We start from the raw sequence: 23,552 nt of genomic DNA on the forward strand, positions 1-23,552 counted from the left end.
TGCTCAGATGTTTTTACTGGAAACACTGATAATTGGATATGTTTACAGTATAAAATAATAATATAAATAACCTACAGCATAATAAGAGCAGTGATATTTACATTAAGTTGAATGTGAGATCGCAGCTGGCAGGGTGATGTTGGCTGTTGTCAAGGCACTGCTATACATTATGGTTGCTAAGGTGTTCTGAGAGATTTAATCACATTGCTAGATGGTGTGGATGGTTACCATGTGGTTGTTAGGGTCTATTGATGGTCTCCGTTTTTGCATTGGTAATTGGGCATTCCCTATCATTAGTGTAATGTAAAAATTATATTATGCTGCACTTTTAATAATCTGTAATATATATATGCGATATAGAGCTATGCGATTGGCTAAGAGCTATGCGATATTGTACTGATAACGGCACAGTAACCGCTTCACCTTTCGTATCATTCCGCCACCTAGTGAATGGAGGTCCTAAACAGGCTCATCTCTGAATGGAAAAACACAGACGCCCTGTTTTTAAACACTCTCCGTGTGTCTCATTAGTTCACTAGCTCATAAATCAGTTTGTGAATACCCAATCGGAAGTTATTATTCCGTCAAAGATCAGCGCTCTTGGATATTACGTTAAAGTTAATGGGAGTAATGTCTTGTCACATCGTGTGGACGATTAACACTTAGAAAGAGGAATATAAACACTAATTTTTTTCTGGAGCTATATCTCTTATCAGAACGCGAAAACACCGTGGAAGTGCAGGTAAGCCCCGCAGCTTTTAAATGTGGACATTGATCATTTATTTAATTGCGACGTGACTATTAAAACATGTTATGGAATATCGCCACTGGTATATTTATAAGCAGCATTTATAAGCAGCATGCAAAAACATCTCTATGATAAAAACAGTTTTATATAGTACTGACAAGAACGAAGTCTAATAATAACCGAGTGCTCGTATCGCGTTAAGATGAAATGGTAAACCAATAGTAACATTATAGAAGTATAGTTTTATTAACTTTTACCTCGCGCCAAAACAATAACAACACAAAAGACACTAAATATGAATAAGAAAACAAGTAATAGTTTGATCATGACACCAAATACTGCTGATTTGATCTAATTTTTGACCATCAGGCCAACATGAGAGCCAGGGAATCCCTGTCAGAGATGTAGCCCAGAGAGGGCGGTGGTCAGCGGGGCGACCGCTCATGCTTTGGTTCTCATACGTACCGAATCTCACTAAGCAAACTTTCAAACAGGCACCATCTTTACTAATCGACTGTAGATTTAAATATAATAAATATATATTCTCGACTGAACTAATCTTAAAACTACACTTTGTGACCAAGAAATTGTAATATTTAAAAACGGCGAATCCGTCCATTGAGTTAATATGAGACTCAAAGCAGCCGAAAGTTTTACCTGTCATTCTGGCCGCCCTCAAATCCGTGGCGGAAGAAGTAGTTCTCAAACAAAGAGGCTTTTAGAGCTATATCACACTCCTACTCGAGCAATATTGCTTAAATATATCCCAGTAATGTTTGTTGTACTGCCTTTAAAATATGCAGATTTAAATAAAACATTACTCATTTCCTGTAATACAGTAGAATTACTGTAATAAGGTATCTACTGAGAGTCTCAATTAAAAGGTCACAAAATATGCGAGATTCCCTTTTATATGCAGCTTGTACGTTTTGTCCAACAAGTTAATCTTCACAGATGAATAAAAACTTTGTGAATTGTAAATGTGTTTACTAGAAATATAAAAAAGGCAATTCTTGATAAAATTCATAAATTGTGTTCATCTGTAAAGACCAACTTGTTGGACAAAACGTGTAACTGCGCATTTTTGCCGCCTCTACTGCGTCTGGTGTGAATGCACATAGTTGGACGCTTGAACATTTGAGTTTCAGGGTTCCCACACCTTAGTTAACTTCAAATTCAAGGACTTTCCAGGTCCAATTCCCTCAAATTCAAGGACTAAATGTGGGGACACATTTCAAGTGAGAGCAAAGTTACATCGTGTTATCTTTTAAGATACATTGTTACAGTTCCCTTTTGAGGGAACTCTCGCTGCGTCACTGCGATGACATTTTGGGGATGCCTTCAGGGGTAAGTGCGTCTGAATGTGTAGCAAATTCAACCAATGGTGAGGCTTAATGACAAAGACAGGGTGACACGGGAGCCAGGAAGTATATCGCTATCTGAAATATTGCCAAAGACGGCGTTACAGGGACGCAGGAAGTATGGCAAGGGAGACACAGCGTCTCGTTCCCTTCTCAGGGAACAACAGTTACATACGTAACCAGAGACGTTTTCATGTGTCAAACACAACTATGCAAAAAAGCATTTTGGTATGAATCATCATTCGCATACAGAAGATTTAAGAATTTAAAGCGAACAGTTTAGCATGTGTGCTTAAAGTCTAGAATTTTTATGATATTATCCCACACTGCACAGGGAATAATATGGATTTTTTTTTCGGAAAACTTCTTGCATAAAATAGATTCAAGCACTTTCAATGACTTGTATGTATACTTTCAAAAACTTCCCAGGGCCTTGAATTTTTTCCCTCAGATCCACAAACTTTCCAGGATTTCAAGGACCCATGGGAACCCTGGAGTTTACATGCTTCTTTTGCGCGTGAAATTCGAGACATTCACGCAGAAATTCGTGTCATGGGAGGGCCTTCTGCGACTCCACCGGCTTCCTGTAATCACGTCACTACTAGAGCAAGTTCGTGATTGGTTAACGTGGCGCAACTTTCAGATTTTTCAACTCGCCTATTCGCGTCTTTGCATTGACTTAACATGTAAATCCCTCGTGCTTGCCGCCTCTACCGCGTCTGGTGTGAATGCACAGTTAGTGTCATAAACTTTCGTTAAACACAGAGCTTATTTTTGCGATAATCAAAGTCTAAGGGGAAAAAAGGACTTTTTGCAAGGAAACCAGTATTCTGCCAAATTCCGGATTAGCCTTCAAAAAACAGCAGCAGCTCATTTGCATTTGAAAAGACAAACGATAGCAGCACTTTATCCTGCACACCCAAAAATGGGCCCTTTTAACATGGTCTAATAAATCATCTATAGGGTATTTGGAAACTTGAAACTTCACAGGCACATTCTGGGTATACCTGAGACTCATTTTACATTTCGAATAATTACCATAATAGGTGACCTTTAAAAGTTATCACCAAATATAAATAAACAGCTAAAAAGTGAAATGGTTCAGACCCATTACAGTAACGAAAAACTGTTATCATTAGTGTCACAAAATCCAAGCATGCAGATACAGTAAATGTCCATCTGGATCAGCTGAAATGAGCTCTAAAGAAACACCCAGCATTCCCAAAATGTTTCCAGGAAAACAGGATTTGTGCTCCTTTGAACCTCTACACATGCAACAGTAACTGGGTCAAACAATAAAACCTCTAAAGAAGAAATGTTCAGCAAAAGAATGAAACATCTCCAGCATTTGATTCCGGTCAGGAGAAAACGAAGATGCTATATCGACTTCTTCGCAAAAATCTGAGTTTATTTTAAATCAGATGTTGTAAACCAGTTCAATGTAACATGAGATGAAATGAGTCCTGATTGAGACCTGAGTGATATAGAGACAGCCGGTGGCATGTTTATGTTCTGTCAGACGGCAGTGTGCTAATGATAAACCGCATGCGCAGTCAAGCTAAGAGTTCAAGAAGAGTTTACAGCAAGATAAACCACACCGCCATAAATGAGAGACAGTGAGAGCGAGCGAGAGAGCAAGAGTTTCAATGAAAAATGTCGGTAATAGCTTGACTATCAAACAGGCCTCCAATATGACACAAACACCACACTGTGTACTGCTAATAAATCCACATTAATGTGATTTCATCTTACAGAATTATAGGATGTTATTGCACGGGGAAAAAATATGTACCCAGCTACCCTATTAAGTCATTCAAGTTAGCCGCCAGCATTTTTTGTGATTTTGTGAAGTTTCACAAAATGCCTTCCAGGAAAAATTTCCTCAAAAAATATATAAAAATACAAATATAACAAATTAAAGAACAGACCCTCTGCCTTTTATAAACTTAAAAGTTTATAAACTTTCTTAAATATGGGTATTTTTTGATCAAAAATCTGAAATAATTGCATTTTTGTGAAGGAATTTTGTTAAAGATCAGATTCAGAACAATGATCAAAACATACATACATATTACAAATAATTTTTTGCTTCAGTTTTTTATAAACTGGGTAATAGTGGATAATCGCGGTATTACAGATTACCATAAAAACTCATCAGGAACAAGTTTTTTTTAAAAAGAGTTAAAAATGTCTTCATTTGTACAATTAGGTACAGATAATAGGTATACATTTGGTACCAATATGTACCTGAGGTACTAATATGAACTCTTAGGTGCAAAGCTGAACTTTTTAAAAGGATACAGCCCCAGCAACAGCTAAGGTACATATTTAAAAAAAGAAATCCTGACAGTACGTTATAACTAGAGCCCGACCGATATGCGTTTTTTGGGGCCGATGCCGATACAGATATTAGGGAGTAAAAAAAGACCGAGAACGATATATCGGCCGATATCCTTTATGTGTATAGTAGAGTTCAGTATATACTACAGTATATTATACTAAAGTACTGTACATAGAATACACTATATACTTTAACATAATATACTGTATATGAATAAATACAACGCAATGCAATGATCACTCACATATGTGGTGATCACTCACAAATGTGGTGATCCAACACTTATATTGATGTGACAAAGATATGTACTATAGGCAAGAAGTTAACAATAAACTTTATTATCCAAAACTAGTTGGATATCAGTGCACTAAACAGTAAACTTGACTTATTATAAATAACTTTAAAACACAAAGAGAACAAAATACATAAAACTTGCATCATTTGCAGTTTTGACGAGAACGTTATAAAGAGAAACTTATGAAGTCATTGATTAATATTAGCTTTACAGTAAGTTGTGTTCTTCACAAATTAGTTAACGTTAGCCACTCAAAGTTACGAAGACAATGCTTGACGGAGCACATACTAATGTACACTATGTTTAATGTTGTGCACAACGTTTTTATAACACAAACCCAGGGTTCCGTGCAAACTTTAGACTTTTATAAAAATAAAGCGTCTTCGCTCCGCCTCTTTTATTTAGCAAGGGTGTAGAGTTGCGCGAGCTTATTGAATCAATTGCTCTGAAATGAGCATGTTACCTAACAACACAAGCAGCAGTAATCTCATATAGTCATATATAAGTGCACGGCTGCGCGTAGTTTAAACGTGTCATTTCTCCGTCTCGCGTCATTTCTCCCGCTTGCGTTTTAACTCGCAAGTCGACAAAGAGACGGATTAAAAACACCAAATGTAAGCGGGAATGCGTCTCTCTTGTCCATTTATAGTCCAATCGACCAAAGCACGTCTTAATACCAGGTGTAACAATGTTGTAAAGAAGACACTGCGTGACTGCTTCCATGCCACCTGAACTGAGAGACTGACTGACTGAACTGAAGTGAAGGGGGTGGGGGATTGGCTGGTGTCACTACAGTGAGTGATCTGGGTCGCCATTAGCAACCAGTATGGCGCACTCTGCTGGACAAACAAGTACTTACATCTTTCAAATGCATTTAATGTGTTCTGTAACAAACGTTCATATCGGCGCATATCTGCGGCTTTTACGCCGATACAGATATCTGCGACATGCTCATATCGGCCGATAAAATCGGCAAAACGATAAATCGGTCGGGCTCTAGTTATAACATAACTGTCTAATAATAATCTAATTTTTAATTTAATTTAATTTGTTCTCATTTGCGTTTGACACCAAAATATGATACTACAACAATAAATACATATCGCCGCTGTCCGATGAAAACCACGTATGTCCATTTCGCAGATTTTTCGAAGGATTGAATGTCCAGGTTAATTTCCGTATACAGAAGCCTATGCTTCACATATCTAAATGGCCAATGAAAAGTTGTGAAATCATGTCATCTGATTTTCACGTATATCCATTTGGTGTCAAAGCTGTCAATCAGCATCTCGCAGGTCTCGTGAAGTTTCATCGAAGCTCAGAACTGAATAGCTGAATAAACATAGCCTGGTGAGACAATGACTTTCCTTCATTGAGGTAAACGTTTCCCACCTGATGCCAGACGTACGTCTAGGAGTGAGTGACAAAATTATGGTAGGACTGTGCAAACAAAGTATCTGTCTAGCATTACCATGTCAGTTTATTGATTCATTGTCCCTTCATAGTTTGCAAGAGACATTTAATAAATGTATAATTAATATTAAATAAACTAAGCGTATTTAATAAACTAAGATGTAGGCTATTTAATAAACTGAGCATATTCATCTGTCAATATGAAACGCGACATGGCCATTCTAATTAATAATCGGAAGAAACCACCGTTACTGTAAAATATGCACGTATGTCCATTTAAACTCAATTTTGGTCAAATGTGGATTATATTATTACACTGGCAAGAATATGGTTACATGTAAAGATGCTGTACCAAGTATGACAACGATATGCATTATGAATATTTCATTAAAATCATCACTACCATTATCATACAAGCCTGTATTTGGGCAATGAACATCATGGGTGTGTTTGTATGCCGAATGATGTTTGTAATTTATTAAACAGGGCTTTACTTTTGTGTGCAATTCCAGTCACTTTTAAATCACTGCGAGTTGACACTGGTGGTCCTTTACAGCTTAATAATCAATTACCACTGCAATCCACATAATCACAGCTTTTAAATGAAACTCCATCTGTGCACTGGAACTGCAAGAATGCAGTGTTTTATTAAAACATCTGAATAGCAGCTCCCATTATCAATGTTATTCAGACAATCCGACCAGAATGAAGATTAAAAGCCCTATTAATAACTTTCAAAACCTGTGCTATGTAATTAGTTCATTTATCAGCAAATTGTGCATTTTTTGCAATGAATGCACATTTATCATTCTCTCATCATGTAGTGTCAAAAAATGTGTAGCAGATATCTTCTGCCAGTTCCAGGCTGGTCATTATTATTAAAGGTGCTCTAAGCGAATCTGTGTGACGTTACTTTTTGTTGATGTTTGAACTGTTTTTAAACAAACGGAGCGTAGCTAACTCCTCCCCTCCCTTCCGTGCTTTCATGAACGTGCCCAACCCTCACCCCCAAATCCTTCTTGTAGTTAATTGGCTGGAACACTTTGTTATCCTTTCTGGTGGTAGGTTTGGCCACGTTGTTTTTATTGCAGTTTGTGGAGCCTAGGCTGTCTACAGAGATCACGTTTTTTACAGTTTAATCAGCGGACAGGCAGCCAGCAGATCGTGAGGAGATGTTTGCTGTATGTAACAAAAAATGTTTTATGGTCTAAAACGCGTGAATTCGCTTAGAGCACCTTTACTGTCAAAAGACCAAATTACTCCTCGGGTTTAAGCAGAATTATGAACAAACAGGTGAAGAAAAACTATCAGGACGTGAGAGTTTATGAGGAGAACATCTAAAGAGTCAACTGTTTACAGGCTGCTGTCTATCTTCGGATATAACACATCTACTGGATTTACATGACAATTATTGATTGGATTGAATTTGTGTGGATTATAGGCATTAAAATTTGCATCTTTTTCTTAATTTTTAGAATTAATAAAATTGTGCATATGGTAATGGCCCATAGGGATCTATATACAGCCTTATAAAGTAACTTTTAATGCGATTCAGCAGCTATACTCATCGAACCACAATACAAACATCCAGAAGAAAAGTTGTTTTCCATTCCCGAGATCAAATACACAGAGACACTGCAGAAAGGACTCAAAAAGCATCTTTTGACCATCTGAAGAGCTTTATAGAAATATTAAAGATAAATGAAAAAACATTTACGGTGTGTTGAATGTGATCTGACAGGCTTCACTGTTAACACAGCGCTTTGACAGACCCAAACCTTAAAATAATTTAATGTAATGTAAAGCTGAAAAATGCTTGCTGACAATGCTTGCTTTTTTAGTTGGTTTTGTTTGCACTGACTGCAGTCACGTCATTTACAACACAAACTACATAATGAACACAATACCCTTTTAAAAAAGAAGGTGCTTCATGATGTCACAGAAAAACCATTTTGACTGAGTGGTTCTTTAAGGGACCAAAATGGTTCTTGCGTCACATTGTTGTGAACAACCTTTCAATCACCTTTATTTTTAATCCTATTAAACCGGATGTGTCATCGCCAAAACAAAGGGCAGTTCATTTAAACATAACTCTTTAACCATTTTCGCTGTAAAAAAATCTAATTGCTCCTGAAAGTAGACAAATACGCTTTTTTGACTATATGGTTTAATGTGGTTATTTCTTGCTTTCTGTCAGCAAATTGCTGCTGTTTTTGTGGAGAGTGAAAAGGGCGATTTGAACAGTGAGTCATGGGGCACGTTAGGTTAGAAAGCAGGAGATTTGAGTGAATGGATTAAAAAAGCCTCCTAAATATAAAACCGTGTACATATGTGTCTATTTAATGTCCATTTACAAACTCACAAAACACAGCAATGATCAATAATTGCAATTTATTAAAAGCCATTTCTTTCCTAAAAAAAGATCCCTTGCACTTGATCATAAAACCTTGTGTTAGATTTTGACAGACTGTTTTCACTTTTTATATTTTTGCTTTAGGTTCTAAAGAGTTAAGAGTGTAGCAGCAAAAAATACAAAGAAAGAAACATTTCAAAAGAAATGGACAGGATTTGGTTTTAAACATCATTAAGCCTCTTATCACCATCCAATTCAATTATACATAAAACGTCCCACACCACAATTTTGTAGGACTGTTCCGAATAGCATTTTTTGAGCTTCGAAGCTCTAGTAGAAATCAAATTGAATATTCGAAGCTTTGGAAGGAGGGGCTGAACATATTTTTCTCTTTAATAAAGCAGGAATCTCTGTGTGTGAATGTGTGTGTCTGTCTGTCTGTCTACAGTTTTATTATGTGGTGGATGTGTTGCTGCGGACCCAAGGGAGTGTAGTGCCTTTTTATTCGTGCAATATGGACATGTGACACGTTTAGAATTAATAAACTTTAAAAATACTACAGAACAGCGCAAGCCGGAAGCGGCGTGCTTGTCACGCGTCCTGCGAGAACAGCATTAGTGAAACAAAACACAAGACCAATACTTCTAATAAGTTAGCCTAACATTTTTCTAACAAACAAACACTCCCGTATCAGAAATTAGCAGCACAGTATATTACTGACAACATTACTGACAATTTTGACTAATTTCGGTAAAAACACGTTTTCTACTCCAAGAATGTGACAAGATGAAAACCACTATTTTCTTTTACAAACTTTCACATAGCATCTTTAGGTTATAAAAACATAAAACAATTCAAATCCATAATTAGATTTTCAAAGATTTATTATAAACAGGGTTCTTGCAGGTTTCAGCAAGTTAAATTTAAGACCTTTTTAAGACCTTTTAAGACCATTATGAGTAAAATTTAAGACCAACACGACACATTACTAGAAGCATTCAAATTATCTCAGAAATTCTTAAAACGTTCTATTTTTATTGATTCAGTTATAGAAAAATATAAAATGAACGCAGTTTTAAAACAGATAATCAAAATACATGGAAATACATTATGCTTAACTCTATTAGACCGCGAGTGTTGGCGCCGACAAATTTTACCCATAGCCCTTTAGGAAGAGACTTCTGACAATGGAAGCCCAAAAATGGCTCATAGTGAGCCATTGATATACATTGAGTTAGAGGCAAAGAGCTGTGATTTTTCTTAATTAATAGTCAAGAAATGCATTGATTTACAATATTTATACATCACACTAAAATGTGTAAGTAGTATTTTTATAAAATTCTATCAACAATGTTTTTTGACAAATAAAATTCACTAATATTAGATCAGTTAGTATGGTCAGCTGCTGGTTTGTGCCTAGTTTTACACTGCCTCATACAACTTTAAAGCTTTAAAATGCATCACACTCTGTAGTACGTAAGCTTATAGGGGAGGTTTCCCAGACAGGGATAAGAGCTTTCCAAACTTGAAAACAATTTGCACTGACATATCTTAAAATACATCAAAATGCACACAAGTAATGGTTTTAGTAAGGCATGTTTATTCAAACTAGTTATATGTGTCATAATTAAACTAAGACCTAGTCCTGGTTTAAGCTAATCCCTGCCCGGGAAACCACCCCATAATGTTTAATGTACAACTGACTGTGTGCTGTGTATATATCTTGTGCCTGTTTATAAATATACAAAGAACAAAAGATCACTTTCAATTATTATTAATCCCTAAAAGCATTAATATATGCATTTTATTAATACAAGTTTTTAATAAATTAATGTATTGCATTTAATTGAATACAGAATCACAGAGCCAAAAAACACTCCACCCATACGTTTTATGCATAAATATGCACTATATACTGCCATCAGGTTTAATAGCCTCTCTAATTACACAATAACGGATGAATCTGCATTAAGAAAATGAAATTTACCATTAAAAGGCTGTTTGATATGTGCTGCTAACGTTATCCACTAAGACCGTTTCTCAATCCGAAGGCTGTAGCCTCCGAAGGGTCGCATTTCTTATTTCAGAAATGGTCTTATTTCAGAATATTAACTTTGAAATTAACTTTAAAATATTGATTATTATTCTTAGTAAATCGTTAATTGTTGTAATATGCTTATGACTTGCGAATGTAATGCTCAGTTAACTTAAATAAACCAGGCGATGCCGTATGCAGCAGCCTGCCTATGCGAAAGGGCTCTGACTGATCTACCGCTGTTCATTTAACCGTAACTCCTGAAGCATTTGCGCAATCAAAACGTTTGAATTGTCCCTAAAAGACAATTGCACTTTTTTGAAATATATGGTTTATTACGGTACTTTCTTGCTTTCCGTCTGTCAATCGCTGATGTTTGTGGAGAGCTGAAGGGAAAGCGTGTAAGGTTCAAGTGCATCGCAGCAAAGAGCAATATTAAAGTCTAAAATATAAAACTGTGTAAAACTAAAGTTGACACGCTGTTGGTGGCTCGTGACTCGACGGCCCGACTGTTTAAGTTGATTTTCAATACAGCAGCATTGATTTTTGTTCGCTTCTATGTCCTCTATGTTTCAGAACCTGGCAAATGCTCAGGTAAGCCACGGGCTTATAAATTACCCCGAAAAAGATTTTTGCTTATACAGAACTAAGTTTAAGGATTGTTTCTCGCCAAACCCACAGTAAACAGTCAGATCACAACACCTGAAATATAGCTTATGGCACGATTTGCGTGGATTATGACAAAGGGCGGAACGTTTCTTTTTAGAGACCCACCAGCATACACTTTCTGCCTCCGCCACTGATTAAGTTAGTTCTTCAGCGTTTTAAATTACTATTTTATATTCTGCGGACAACGCTTTTTGGGAATGAAAAGAGGTAAGAAATTTAAGACTTGGGTAAATTAAATTTAAGACCTGGGATAAAAATCTGGGTGTTTTTAAGACTTTTTAAGGCCTTAAATTTAACATTCTGAATTTTAGACTTTAGAATTTAAGACTTTTTAAGACCCCGCGGGAACCCTGAAAAATTTTTTTTCCACAAAATGCAATAAATCTATGACAAGTTTTCCCCCAAAATGCTATAAATGTATTGAATCAATATATAAATGTGCATTCATCTTTGCCATGTTATATTCATTAAGTTGACTAGTGGTATACACGGATTAAAAAAACAAACATTAGCGGCATTAATCAAAACATTTACTTTGTCATATAAAGAACACTGTCATTGCTGCTGTTATACTTGGGACGTCGTCGTCATCTACTTTTTTTGACAGCGATCAGCTATAAAATGTTTTGGTCCTGCTCGATTTTCGTTGACAGAGTAAAATAATGGAAAGTTTTTAATAAGATCACTGTGGTCAATGTGTTAGCATGACGGAAGCTTGATGCTGTCGGGAGAACGAGTAACAGCAAACATTTTTCCGTCTCCCTAGTGCCTCTTGTTTGAATTATTTGATTTTGATGGCTTACGTTTCCTTCCCGTCACAAAAAAACACCACATGTTTAAAAATGCCATCGAAGTATTATTTTGTTTTTGTTTGTTTGTTGATTACGGAGTACAAAGTAGATGAAGAAAATTAGGATTTCATGTGTATTCAACATCATATCAAACCTTTCACATTCTGACATCTTTTCCAGTTAGAAATACATGAGGGTTGAGTAAATGACCATTTCTTATTAGACATTACAGTGAATAAAATATTTAAAAGGATTAAATATTGGGTGAACAATTTCTTAAAAAGCATTGAAAATCCCCCATTTGTATCTGTAACACTACTCCACATCAACTACATCTGAAGGGCAGAATTCTGAAATTGGCCCGTGATGTGATGGTTATGAGTCTAAATCTATTTTCATTGATTTTTTTTCTAGTCTCCTCCATGCCAGTATAGAACAAAGAGACCGAGAAAAGCAGGAAATAGGCAGTTTACAAAAGAAAGAATGATACAGGAGCTAATTTCCCTGAAGAGATGTGACCGGGTCAGTACTCTTGATTTACATAGATACTTTGAGCGGATCGCTGGACTGTAAACCGGATGTAAATGATTGTGTGTGTGTGTGTGTGTGTGTTGCGTTATTTTTAGACTACTGATCAAATGAATGAATTAAAAACTTTTGCTTTTTAATTCTACTAGATTCTCAGAGAATCTGGAAATAACAGAAACCTCACCACGTATTATAGACCTCCATTGATTACTACTACATACATACTTCAATTTAAAAAAAGGTTGGCATCCTTTAACAACAACAATGTCCAAACTAAAACATATAACCATACCGACAATACTGTCACTCTTCTAAATTAAATGACAGCATTTACTTCTGTACAAATTTAAAAGAAACAAATTTTCAAGTGAAACAAAAGACAAACGGGTATTAAAGCTGCCAAATTGTTGGGAAACATGAAATGTAATTTTTAATCTGCCTTAACGAACACTTACAGGTGTAACACACTGACAGGGTGGAAATTTGGTGTTTGGCTGCATTTTTTGAGACAGCTTGCCTATAAACAAACAAAGTATCAACAAAAGCTAATTCACTTAAAATAATAATGTAAGAAATAATGTTTTCTACCACTAGTACAATGGTAAGGTATTATAAAAAGTTGTTTAAAGTATAAACTAGATGTAAAATAAAATTATAAATTAAAGGGCACATATTAAACCCATTTTACAAGATGCAATTTAAAGGATAATTCCAGTATTTAACACTTTGAGTCTCATTTCTGGTTTGTTTTGGATGAACTTCAGTGATGGACACAGAAATTTTGACAATGGGTCATGTCTTGAGTTTTTGACTCGTTTAGAAGCGTCTCTTGACTGCTTTAGAAATGGAAGTCAATGGCCATGCACAAACATGTCATTAAAACAACACTTAACGTTCATTTTCAAAACTGTGCTACTCAACGAGTGGTTCGTGGTGTTCGTTCATGATTAAAAACAAGTTGTGTGGCGAAATACAGTTTCTGTCGTGTTTTATTTGGCATTTTGTAAAATTCCATTGACTTCTCTTGGAAGACTGTTTGCTCGCTGATATATCACTCCGCCGCCGGGAAACAGAAAAGGGTCTGTTTGTTTACATGTGGTTGTAGTTTTTTCGCTCGGTTTCTCTCAGAAGAAATTTTTCCCATATTTGTAGGGCTGGACCAGAATATTCGAATATTCGTTCCGTGGGGTTGACATGCGATTTTCAGTTTTGAGATTCGAATATATAAATATTTTACAGCGTTAATGCAGAGCTTTTGCCAAGCAGGAAGTGCGCATCACGCTCCCGCTCTATAGGTGGCGCAGACAGACCAACATCCATAGTCAACAGCCACCAAACGGCACCAGTGTGGAAGAGATCGCCTTGAACGTAAAGCGCGCTTCCTGCTTTGGCATTTACTCTAATAGTGTTGTAAATAACGTTCAGTTTCTTGCAAAAAGTGATTTATTTGCTTCACAAGACGTCAATATGTCACACGGAGTTATGGGGGATTACTGTTGTATTGGATATATATGCTTTAGCTCTTAAAGTGTGCGGATCTGTTGACTTGCATGACGGAGCACCGGGGTTTCTGCAAAATATCTTCTTTATTGTTCTGCTGATGAAAAAAAACATATTGGATGGTGCAAGTGTTATAAATAAACTTGATTTTGAAAGTATGCTACCGTTTTATTACAGTTTGTTGGACTACGTTCATTCATGCTTCAGACTCAAATATAGAGCGGAGGTATATACGCGGTTGAGAGGTATCTGAAAAAATAGTTCCACTATAGCAAATAACACGGATTGAAATCATACATTGCACCAATATATTTGTTTTTAATCATCAACGAACACCACGAACCACTCGGTGAGTAGTACAGTTTTGAAAATGAACGTTAAGTGTTGTTTTAATGACATGTTTGTGCATGGCCATTGACTTCCATTCTGAAGCAGTCAAGAGACGCTTCTAAATGAGTCGAAAAGTCAAGACTCGACCCATTGTCAAAATTTCTGTGTCCATCACCGTAGTTCATCCAAAACAAACCAAAAATGAGACTCAAAGTGTTAAATACCGGAATTATCCTTTAACTCTTTCCCTGCCAGCATTTTTTATAATTTTCACAAAACTTTAATGCCTTCCAGAAAATGCTCCTTTTTAAATATATAAACATACAATATGAGAAATAAAAGAACAGACCCTCTGCTTTCAAAAAATCTGTTTCATCCTACCTTCATGTGTTCTGTTTTTATCATCTCTCAAATATGTGTAGGTTTCATCAAAAACACAAAATTTTTAGCAAAAAGCTGAGAAAATTCAATTTTTGTGAGAGACTTTTGATAGAGATCAGATGCAGAGCTATCTTTAAAACATACACGGATATACAGCTGTTTGCCCTAGGGCAATACTTCCGGGTTTTATAAGTTGCGGAACAACGCCACCTGGTGGATAATAGCGGTATTGCAGATTGACGAGATAACTCGTCAATGGCGGGGAAAGAGTTTAGGGCTCATTATAGTTGTATGTCATATACAGCGTATGTATTTCTGCGTCGTCATCCACGTTGACGTGCAAACACACATGCAGATTACTGGTAGGCAGTTTCCACGCATGTAACCACAGTAGCAGCGCGACCATCAATGAAGCAGCAGCTAGTTTAACCCACACACATCTTTAGGCTTTCATTGATAAAACTAAAGCAGCTGCTCTCTGCTGCTTTAATTTTCGTTTGATTTTGCGAGCATGTTAAAGTTGCGCAAGTTTATTTAATCAATTGCTCTGAAGTACCAGAGAAAGCCCTTACATATACATGTACAAAACTCTATGCAGCATGTTTACTAACAACACAAGCAGTGGACATAATATTAGTTCGCATCAATTTAAACCCAGAATTTCTCCCGCTTGGGTTTAAACAAAATCAGACGAACTCGCCCACAGACCGCCCCCTCAGTAATCAGGACAGACGTGGTCGAAAGTGGACAAAAGAGATTGATTAAAATAACAGGTATTAACGTGTGTCTCTTTCATCCACTTGTGATCCGATCTACCAAAATGCATCTTAATACCAGTTATAAACTGCCTCTTAGGTGTGTCTAGAATTTGCCTGTGAGGTTTCAGCTAAATATTCAGGAAATAACCCACAGATAATTTATTATAGCATGTCCAAAATGCCCCTATTTGGGTGGGATTTTATGTGTGTACCTTTAACCTTGCAAACAAACAGATTTAGAAAAGCTTTTGGTTAAAATTAAGCAGTTAGTCAATGGCCATGGGTGGATTTTTATAAGTGTGACATCACATTAATAAGAGAACCATTATTAAAAGTGCCCTTTAAATAATACAATGTTTCACAGCATAGAAAAAAACTCAGTTCATTCTTCTATAGCAACAGTGAAATCGATTGCTGATCAAATATAACAATCCCTTACCTGAAGTTTATCCTCTGGGACATTGAGCCAATGATTGAATGCTTGAGAGAGTTTCTTTCGGACTTGTTTTCCTAACAATCAAAGCAGAGAAAAAAAGACATTGAGATGACAAGATGAAACATACGCTGCAGCAGTCATGTGGAAATGAAAGATGAGATTATATTGTCTAATGGCAAGAGAACAAAATAAAGAACAGCGAAAATGGCGTTTGTCAATCTTAAGAGGTCGACCAATTTCAAATGAGCTGTGGAATAAGACGGAAGCAGAATATTTACTTTGTAATATACTACTAAGTCATATTTCAAGAAATTGTCTGACACATCCATCATTCCAAATAAAGGATGTGTCTTTGTCTAAAATGTGTATCATACTTCTGTATGCAGGTTTGTGTGTACATATGAATTTAATAGAAACATTTGCATGACACATGATAAAAGACTTGATCTCAGAGAAATTTATGGCAAAAGCTTGCATATTGTCAAAAATATATTAAACAAAAACCTTCACTGGAAGTCGCTAAATAAATATTAATATGTTATAGGTATTCTGCATTCATTTTTGTTTTCCCTTAAAGGGAAACTTCACCCATTTGCATTAAGCTTTGTACCGTTAGAACCCCAGTCATGTTTTTGAATGGTCGTGCACCATTCCCTCAGTTTCCCCTGAGAGGGGAGAAATACTGATTTCAGTGAGGCACTTCCTTCTTTCAATGATGTAAAAATCGTCATTTTGCGTCATTGAAAGAAGGAAATCCTGTATCTCTATTGAGTGTGAAAGACTACAGACACTCATTCCTCGTTTTTCCAAGGTGGGGGCTATGGGTGGGACCCACTCACGCTTCAGACCAATTACAGATAAGTGGGTGGGACTTACGAAAATATACGAACACAGACCGAAAAAAAATGACCAGCCGCCATCTTTATGCTAAGCTAAGCTAAACAGAAGTTGTGGAGCGAGCCAGAATTCATGTTACAATAACAGTGGAAGTTAATCAATATTACATGGAAGAGGGGGATTTTACAAGCGTGATGCTCTAATCCGCTGTACATTGCACCTTTATGAGCCACAATACTGCAAAGAGCTGAGGCAGATGTAGGAACAGAAGCCCGAGGAGAAGCCGGAGCCTGGGCGTCGGCTGGGTAGAGGAGCCCGGTGAAGACGCAGCAACCATCGGCCTCTGCTGCGTAGAGAAGCTTGGACAGACTACTGCCTGTTTTCTTGCTGTGTGCTTGCTTTATTACATTTCTGCATCAGATAAGGATATGGGCGTTTGTTTGGTGAAGGTTTCTATGCAAGAGAGGAAGTTTGCGCGCGTTTGGAACGTTTATTTCACGGACATGTTTCGGTTTACGAGCAGACGCGCTGCGGAGTATATAAGCTTGGACGGACTCGCGCCGTTTGCTTTCGGTTTAACATTTCTGGATCAGATAAGGATATGAATTTGTTTTGTGAATGTTTCTGGTCGCGTGCTTATTTCAAAGACGTGTTTCGGTTTACGAGCACAAGCTCCAAGAGCTGAGGCAGCGCGTCTGTGGAGATATTATGCAGGGGACGCGTTTGTGTGGAGGATGCAGGGATAAACGGACGTCTGACTAAAGTGAGTGTTTATATTTTCTTTGTTATACTAACGTGGCATTTATGTACACAATAGCATATCTGAGCGGTGTTTTATATGTCTATATTGTGAGAGCAGTGAGGCCAATAATAACACAAATGTAATTACAGTAAACAAGAGACAAAAAGAAAATTGGTAAAACTAAATAAACATTTAAAATGTATACACTATTTTTAAGTACTTGGAAAGACATTTGTACTGCGGATCTGAAACCGCACGTTACTGTTTGAATAAGACTTTGCTACAGACCAGGCCAGAGTGTTATTGTGTGTACCACAATGTAACATCACGTTTAAAAGTAAATCATGATTGGTGTCAGTCAGACACAGTGGTGGTGGCTATTTTCTTTGTTTTACTAACGTGGCATTTATGTACATATTAGGTGTGTTCGACATCGGCTGTGGCTGGATGTAACCGATCGGCGAGATTAGCCGCGTGCAGGCGGGGAGGAGCTGAAAACGGAGACGTGAAGTCGGACGCGCTGTGCTCCCCGTAGTTTGCGGCTTTTACGTCAAGCATGGCTGATCACGTGCCGTTTGCTTGCTTTATCGCAATAAACATGATTTGTAAGATGTAAACTACATAAAAAGTGAACTATACTGTTTTGAATGTCCGTGTATGAGCATGGGTGGAACTGAAGAGGATTACAGCATCTGTTTTTACAAGAATAAAGTTTAACATAAGCATATATTATTTAAATACCAATGTAGTGGGGTCTACGTTTTTTATCCATTTTATTTTGATGAAGATGATACAATATAACATCGCGACTACATGAAAAGAGCTTTAACTGTTATAAAATACAGATTTGTGAGCATTTGTGGAACTAAGGGCGTAAAAATACACACGAAACACACGTGAGTGTTGTCATGTGGTGAATCCGACCAATCGTAAAAAAGCTGTGTCGTCATTACAGCCCGTGCAGCTCCTCTTCGGGAACTGCGCTGGCTAAGTCAGGCGGCTGATCTCGAATCGCTCTCGCGGTACTTAAAAACCATATGACACAGTCACGTGCCTGCAGCGCCAGCTTAAGTCGGACAAAAGTACTAACCAAAATGCACTGCTTCAAGTCAGCCGCCGATCGGTCTGCGCAGCGCCGCATGAAGTCGAACACACCTAATAGCATGTCTGAGCCGTGTTCCGAGTAATGGGAGTGGCTTGCAGAGCTGTGCATTGTGGTGCATAGTGGCAGTTGTAGTTTTTCATACAAATGTGCTCTAAAGTCACATTTTGTCTTTTCTCTGTCAAATAGGCACAAAATTCTACATTTATGTTACATTTTGACTACAAATATGACTCACTTTCCATAAAGATTAATGTTCCTATCGGTGAAATGGCCCTTTAAGCTTCCTGTAATCATAGCTTTCACTGGGAGAGTTAGGGCTCAGTCACACCAAAAGCGTTTATGGCAGTTGCAGGCGCCTTTTTTGAATGATATTCTATGGGCAGGGCGCGTTTGCGCGCTGTTTATGCGCGCCGAGCGCCTTGCGGTTTTCTGCCGCCTGTCGCGCACGCGTTTTTGAAGGAGCGCTGAGAGCGGAGAAAGCGCCTGACGTCATTCGCGTCTTCCATTGTCCAATCGAATGAGGGGAGAGGCGGGCCTTACGTTGTGGTCAGTGAAGTTTACAGTTGCTTTGAAGAACCGGACTTCACTCGCTCACTCTCTCCTGCGTGTTTATGCATCTCTCACCCTCAAACAAGGTCAGAGCAAGCGTCCTCTTTTTAAAGTTTCTGCTAATATGACAGTTAACAGCAAAAGAGCGCTCACGCTTCAATATTTGATTGACAAGACAGCTGACTCGGTGGTTGCTTAGCAACATGAAAAGCCGCGCCGCACTGCTCTTTTTTTAAAAAAGGCAGTGCGTCGCGCCTTGCGTTTGCAAGCGTTTAAAGCGCTTTTTGTGTGACTGCGCCCTTACAGTAGTTTTATTGATCTATGACAGGGCTATTCAACTCTTACCCTGGAGGGCCGGAGCACTGCATAGTTTAGCTCCAACCCTAATCAAACTTACCCACCTGTGATTGTCTAGTGATCATGAAGACCTTGATTAGCTTGCTCAGGTGTGTTTGATCAGGGTTGGAGCTAAAATCTGCAGTGCTCCGGCCCTCCAGGGTAAGAGTTGAATAGCCCTGATCTATGACCTGCAGACAATTGTCCCCGTTTACTGTATGTGTATGGCTGTTTTCTGCTAATGATAAATTCAGGTTTGCCCTTCAGCTGAGACAGTTAATCATAACCACAAATTTCATTCACAAGACATAAGAAAGTTTATTACTAAACATAAGAAGCTATGACTCTGCAAGTAGGGGATTCATTGCTAACATGCAGATCATAGTTTAAAAAAAAATTCTGGTTGAAAAATGACAAAAATATTTACACGGTAATCTTCATTGAGCTGCACTAAACAAATGACCTTCCTCATTCTAGTCATGTAAAGTTCTGTGTCTTCTTCATCCTCTTCAACAGATCATTAAAATTGCAAAAGGATGACAGGAAACAGCAGAATCTGTTCTGATGGTGCGGCAGTATTTCAGATGCTTACACATGAGTTGATGGTTGGTCAGCATCAGTTTTAGATGAAAGCAGATGAATATTAAAAAGGTGAAAATAATCGAAAGTCAGAATCAGCATAAAATACCCAATGTGAGCTAATGTTACAAAGTGTTTTAAGGTAACTTTACTTTGAGAGTAAAAAGCTAGACACAATAGTTGCAGGTGGCTATGACTCATTTTTAATTATTGAGAATATTAAATATGCCAATCTGACCATCTGAATGGCATATAGCTATATTATTATAGCTTAACAAACAGTTTTATCAAGACATACTTGCAAGTGACCCATTTCATATTTAATTTTTCATTTAACACATTTAAATGTTTGCATTATCAGGCGGGGTGCATGATTTTTGAAAAACACTTTGGAAAAGGGAGTCGGGCTGAGTACCAAAACACACTTGTAGCCAATCAGCAGTAAGGGGCGTGTCTACAAACAGACATCGTTGCCTGGGTTGCGTATGTGTGGGGCGGGACTATCAAAAGAAGGTCCAGATTCTATTGGGGTAGGGGCGTGTTTGTTTAAGTGATTTCAAATGTCAACATAGAGACAGAGCGCAGCGCGTCACAACCTGAAAACCACGCCCACCGGGGGGGAAAGCAATCCAACAGTCTCCATTGACTTTGTATTGCAAAAGGCCGCCTCCTTGTCATTTCTGGCTTATAACAAAAAACGGAATAATGCCTAAAAGCTGCTTTGGGACAATATGTACAGCTAACAAGCCAAAGAACCCAGAAATAAGTTTTTATAAGCTGTCGAGCCGTAAAACCCAGTCTTTAAGGAGAATAAAGTGGATCGCCGATTGCGTTTCCCCCTATTGGACGCAGTTTTACTGGTGGGAGTACTGTGAGGGGTTGCCTGTTTCCATTTCTGTGTCTGAACGCTCGTTTTTTGAAGTCGACAGCTTATAAAAAATTATTTATTTATTTTTTTGGCGTGTTAGATGTACACCTTGTCACACAGCAGCTTTTAGGTATTATTCTGTTTTTAAGTTTAATCTGTAAATAAGTTTTTATAAGCTGTCGACCCCAGAAGACGAGCGTTTAAAGGCACGGAGATGGATACAGGCAACTTTTCATGGTGGTGCTATTGGTGGAGCTGCGTCCACTGGGGGGAGGCGTGGTCGGCGATCCACTTTGTTCTCCTTGAGGGCTGGGTTTTGCGGCTCGACAGCTTGTGGAAACTTGTTTCTGGGTTCTTTGGCTTGTTGGCTGTGCATGTTGTCACACAGCGGCTTTTGGGCATTGTTCAGTTTTTTGTTGTGGGCCAGAGATGACGGGGAGGCGGCTTCTCGCGGTGCAGACTCGGTGGAGACGGTTGGATTGGTTTCCCCCCGGTGGGCGTGGTTTTCAAATTTGCATAACGGCGCTCTGTCTCTATTGTCTTTTAGAGATCATGCACTCCGCCTTTAAGCTAAAACTTACTTTAGTTTCTTAAAATTAGTTTCTACATTCAATAATTACAAACCAAAACCTGCAATAAAAAAAGATTATGCATTTTAGCATTTTAACGCGGCTAAAATAATCAAAATAATAGATGTTTTTACAGGGTTTTTACAGATGTTAGTGGTTACAAAGAAAATCAGGCCCACTCGCTGTATTTGTCAACTAAAGCCAGGTACACACACCACAAGATAATCTGGCTAAATTTGAGCCGACCCCCCCCCCCCTAGGTAAAGTCCCGATCATCTTCGTGGTCGCACAGATTATCTTAATAGATTTTCCTGTGGTGCACTGTGTGTTAATACACTGTAAAAAATACTTTGCTGCCTTAATATTTTTGTTAAATCAACTTAGATTTACAAGTCATGTCAACAGAGATGAGTTGTCACCACTTATAAAATATAGTTGAGAAAAGTCAACTTATCTGTAGTTATAACAACTCATCTCTAGTCAAGATAAATGACTTGTAAATCAGAGTTGATTCAACAAAAAATTTTAAGGCAACAAAAAGTATTTTTTACAGTGTAGCATCTGAATCTGCTCGAAAAAACATCGGGGCCGCTTCGATTGCAACGTAAATGTTGAGAAATCTTGTTAAACCCAGAGGAAATGCACACACACGCTGTAGACTGTCATGTGAAACGAAACAATACCCAATCAGAAAGCGAGTTGAAGAAAGATGAAACCATAACAACTACATGGAGCAGCAGGCACAGTCCAAAGCGAGATGGACATCAGAGATGTAAAAAAGCAGTCTATTGTATTAATGCCATTTTCTTTATGCCTGTTGTTCGTGTTTGGCCAAGATTGGCAAGACTTCCTCTGTGTTATCAGCTAAGACTTGCATTATTTGTGAAGTTAATCTGATGGTACGTGGTGTGGTGTGCAATTGAAAACTTGCATTTAGGCCTAAATCAAACAAATTTGCCACATTTCAAGACCGACCTTTATAATTGTTTTTCAGTAATTTATTACAGTGTCATATTTCATAATGACATCACACTGCATTTCTGTCATCACTATGAGGCATTTCAGACAAAACCAACTTGGCATTCAGATTCATGACTGCAGTCAGCAACAACAAAGATACAGTTCACCCAAAAAATGATAAATGAAATTACCTGGCAGTTGTAACAAGTACTTGTACGGCTCCAGAAGAATCCTTTCAGAAGTTGCTCTTTCGTCTCCATCCATTCCTCTTTCCACAAACAAACAAACCTGCTGAGAGAGAGAGAAGGAGTGATACACAACCTTTACCAAAGGGGATTGCTCAATGCATCTTTTGTAAAAGGTCTAACTAAATACTCAATACACTCATGCTGCTGTGGGTTTAACAGGCAATTATTCTTGACTGAGATGTCATTAATTTGATTTGTTTTATTTCCTGGTAAACTACAAAAATTATGCATGCAGTGTCTGGAAGCTTTGGGGGTTTTGTTAATGTAAGCAGATCTTAATGTTCCAGAACAAGCCAGATTCAGAACCAGTGGCGCAAATTCAAAATGTGTGCTCCTTGCGTCATGTGAACATGTGCATGCGTCATTTAAAAATACGTGCCTGCTGCACACACGTCGATAGGGTTTATGATAAAAGAGGCGCTCACGTTCACAAAGTACTCGCAAGACACATGAGATTACACATGAGATTAAGCGAGCATCTCTTTTATCATAAACCCCTTTGAAGCGTCTGCAGCAGGCACTTATGTTGACATGACACATGATGCACATAAGTTTACATGATGCGGCAAACACATTTTTTTAAATGACGAGCCACACACATGATGGGCCAAATGCATGTTGTGACATCGTGCGCCCTCGAAAAAGTCACTGGCCGCCACTGTTCACAACTATTATATTTCTTTTAGACCTTTTCATTTTTTATCATAAAGTAACATTAACAATAATATTAGGCACTTTTTTTCACCACATGTAACCATCACATGAAACCATCACATCTGTGATGTCCTACAAACATACACTATCAGCCAAAGCTGGACAC

General features: G+C 37.9%; 1 protein-coding gene across 2 annotated transcripts in view; it reads right to left on the bottom strand.

Moving 5' to 3' along the window:
- Nucleotides 1-23,552, bottom strand: part of ggps1 (geranylgeranyl diphosphate synthase 1) — a 33,244-nt gene that overhangs the window by 7,956 nt on the left and 1,736 nt on the right. Inside the window, exons 2-3 of one of the 2 annotated variants that reach the window (XM_055169306.2) lie at nt 22,676-22,772; nt 15,943-16,013 (exon numbers count right to left, since the gene is read on the bottom strand). In XM_055169306.2, the coding sequence (XP_055025281.2) occupies nt 15,943-16,013; nt 22,676-22,748 (144 nt within the window). In that variant the 5' untranslated portion in view covers nt 22,749-22,772. Of the gene's footprint in view, nt 1-15,942; nt 16,014-22,675; nt 22,776-23,552 lie in introns of both variants that reach the window. The other variant, XM_055169307.2, reaches the window with a different exon arrangement.

This window comes from Misgurnus anguillicaudatus, chromosome 11 (assembly GCF_027580225.2).
Source record: "Misgurnus anguillicaudatus chromosome 11, ASM2758022v2, whole genome shotgun sequence".
Lineage (NCBI taxonomy): Eukaryota > Metazoa > Chordata > Actinopteri > Cypriniformes > Cobitidae > Misgurnus > Misgurnus anguillicaudatus.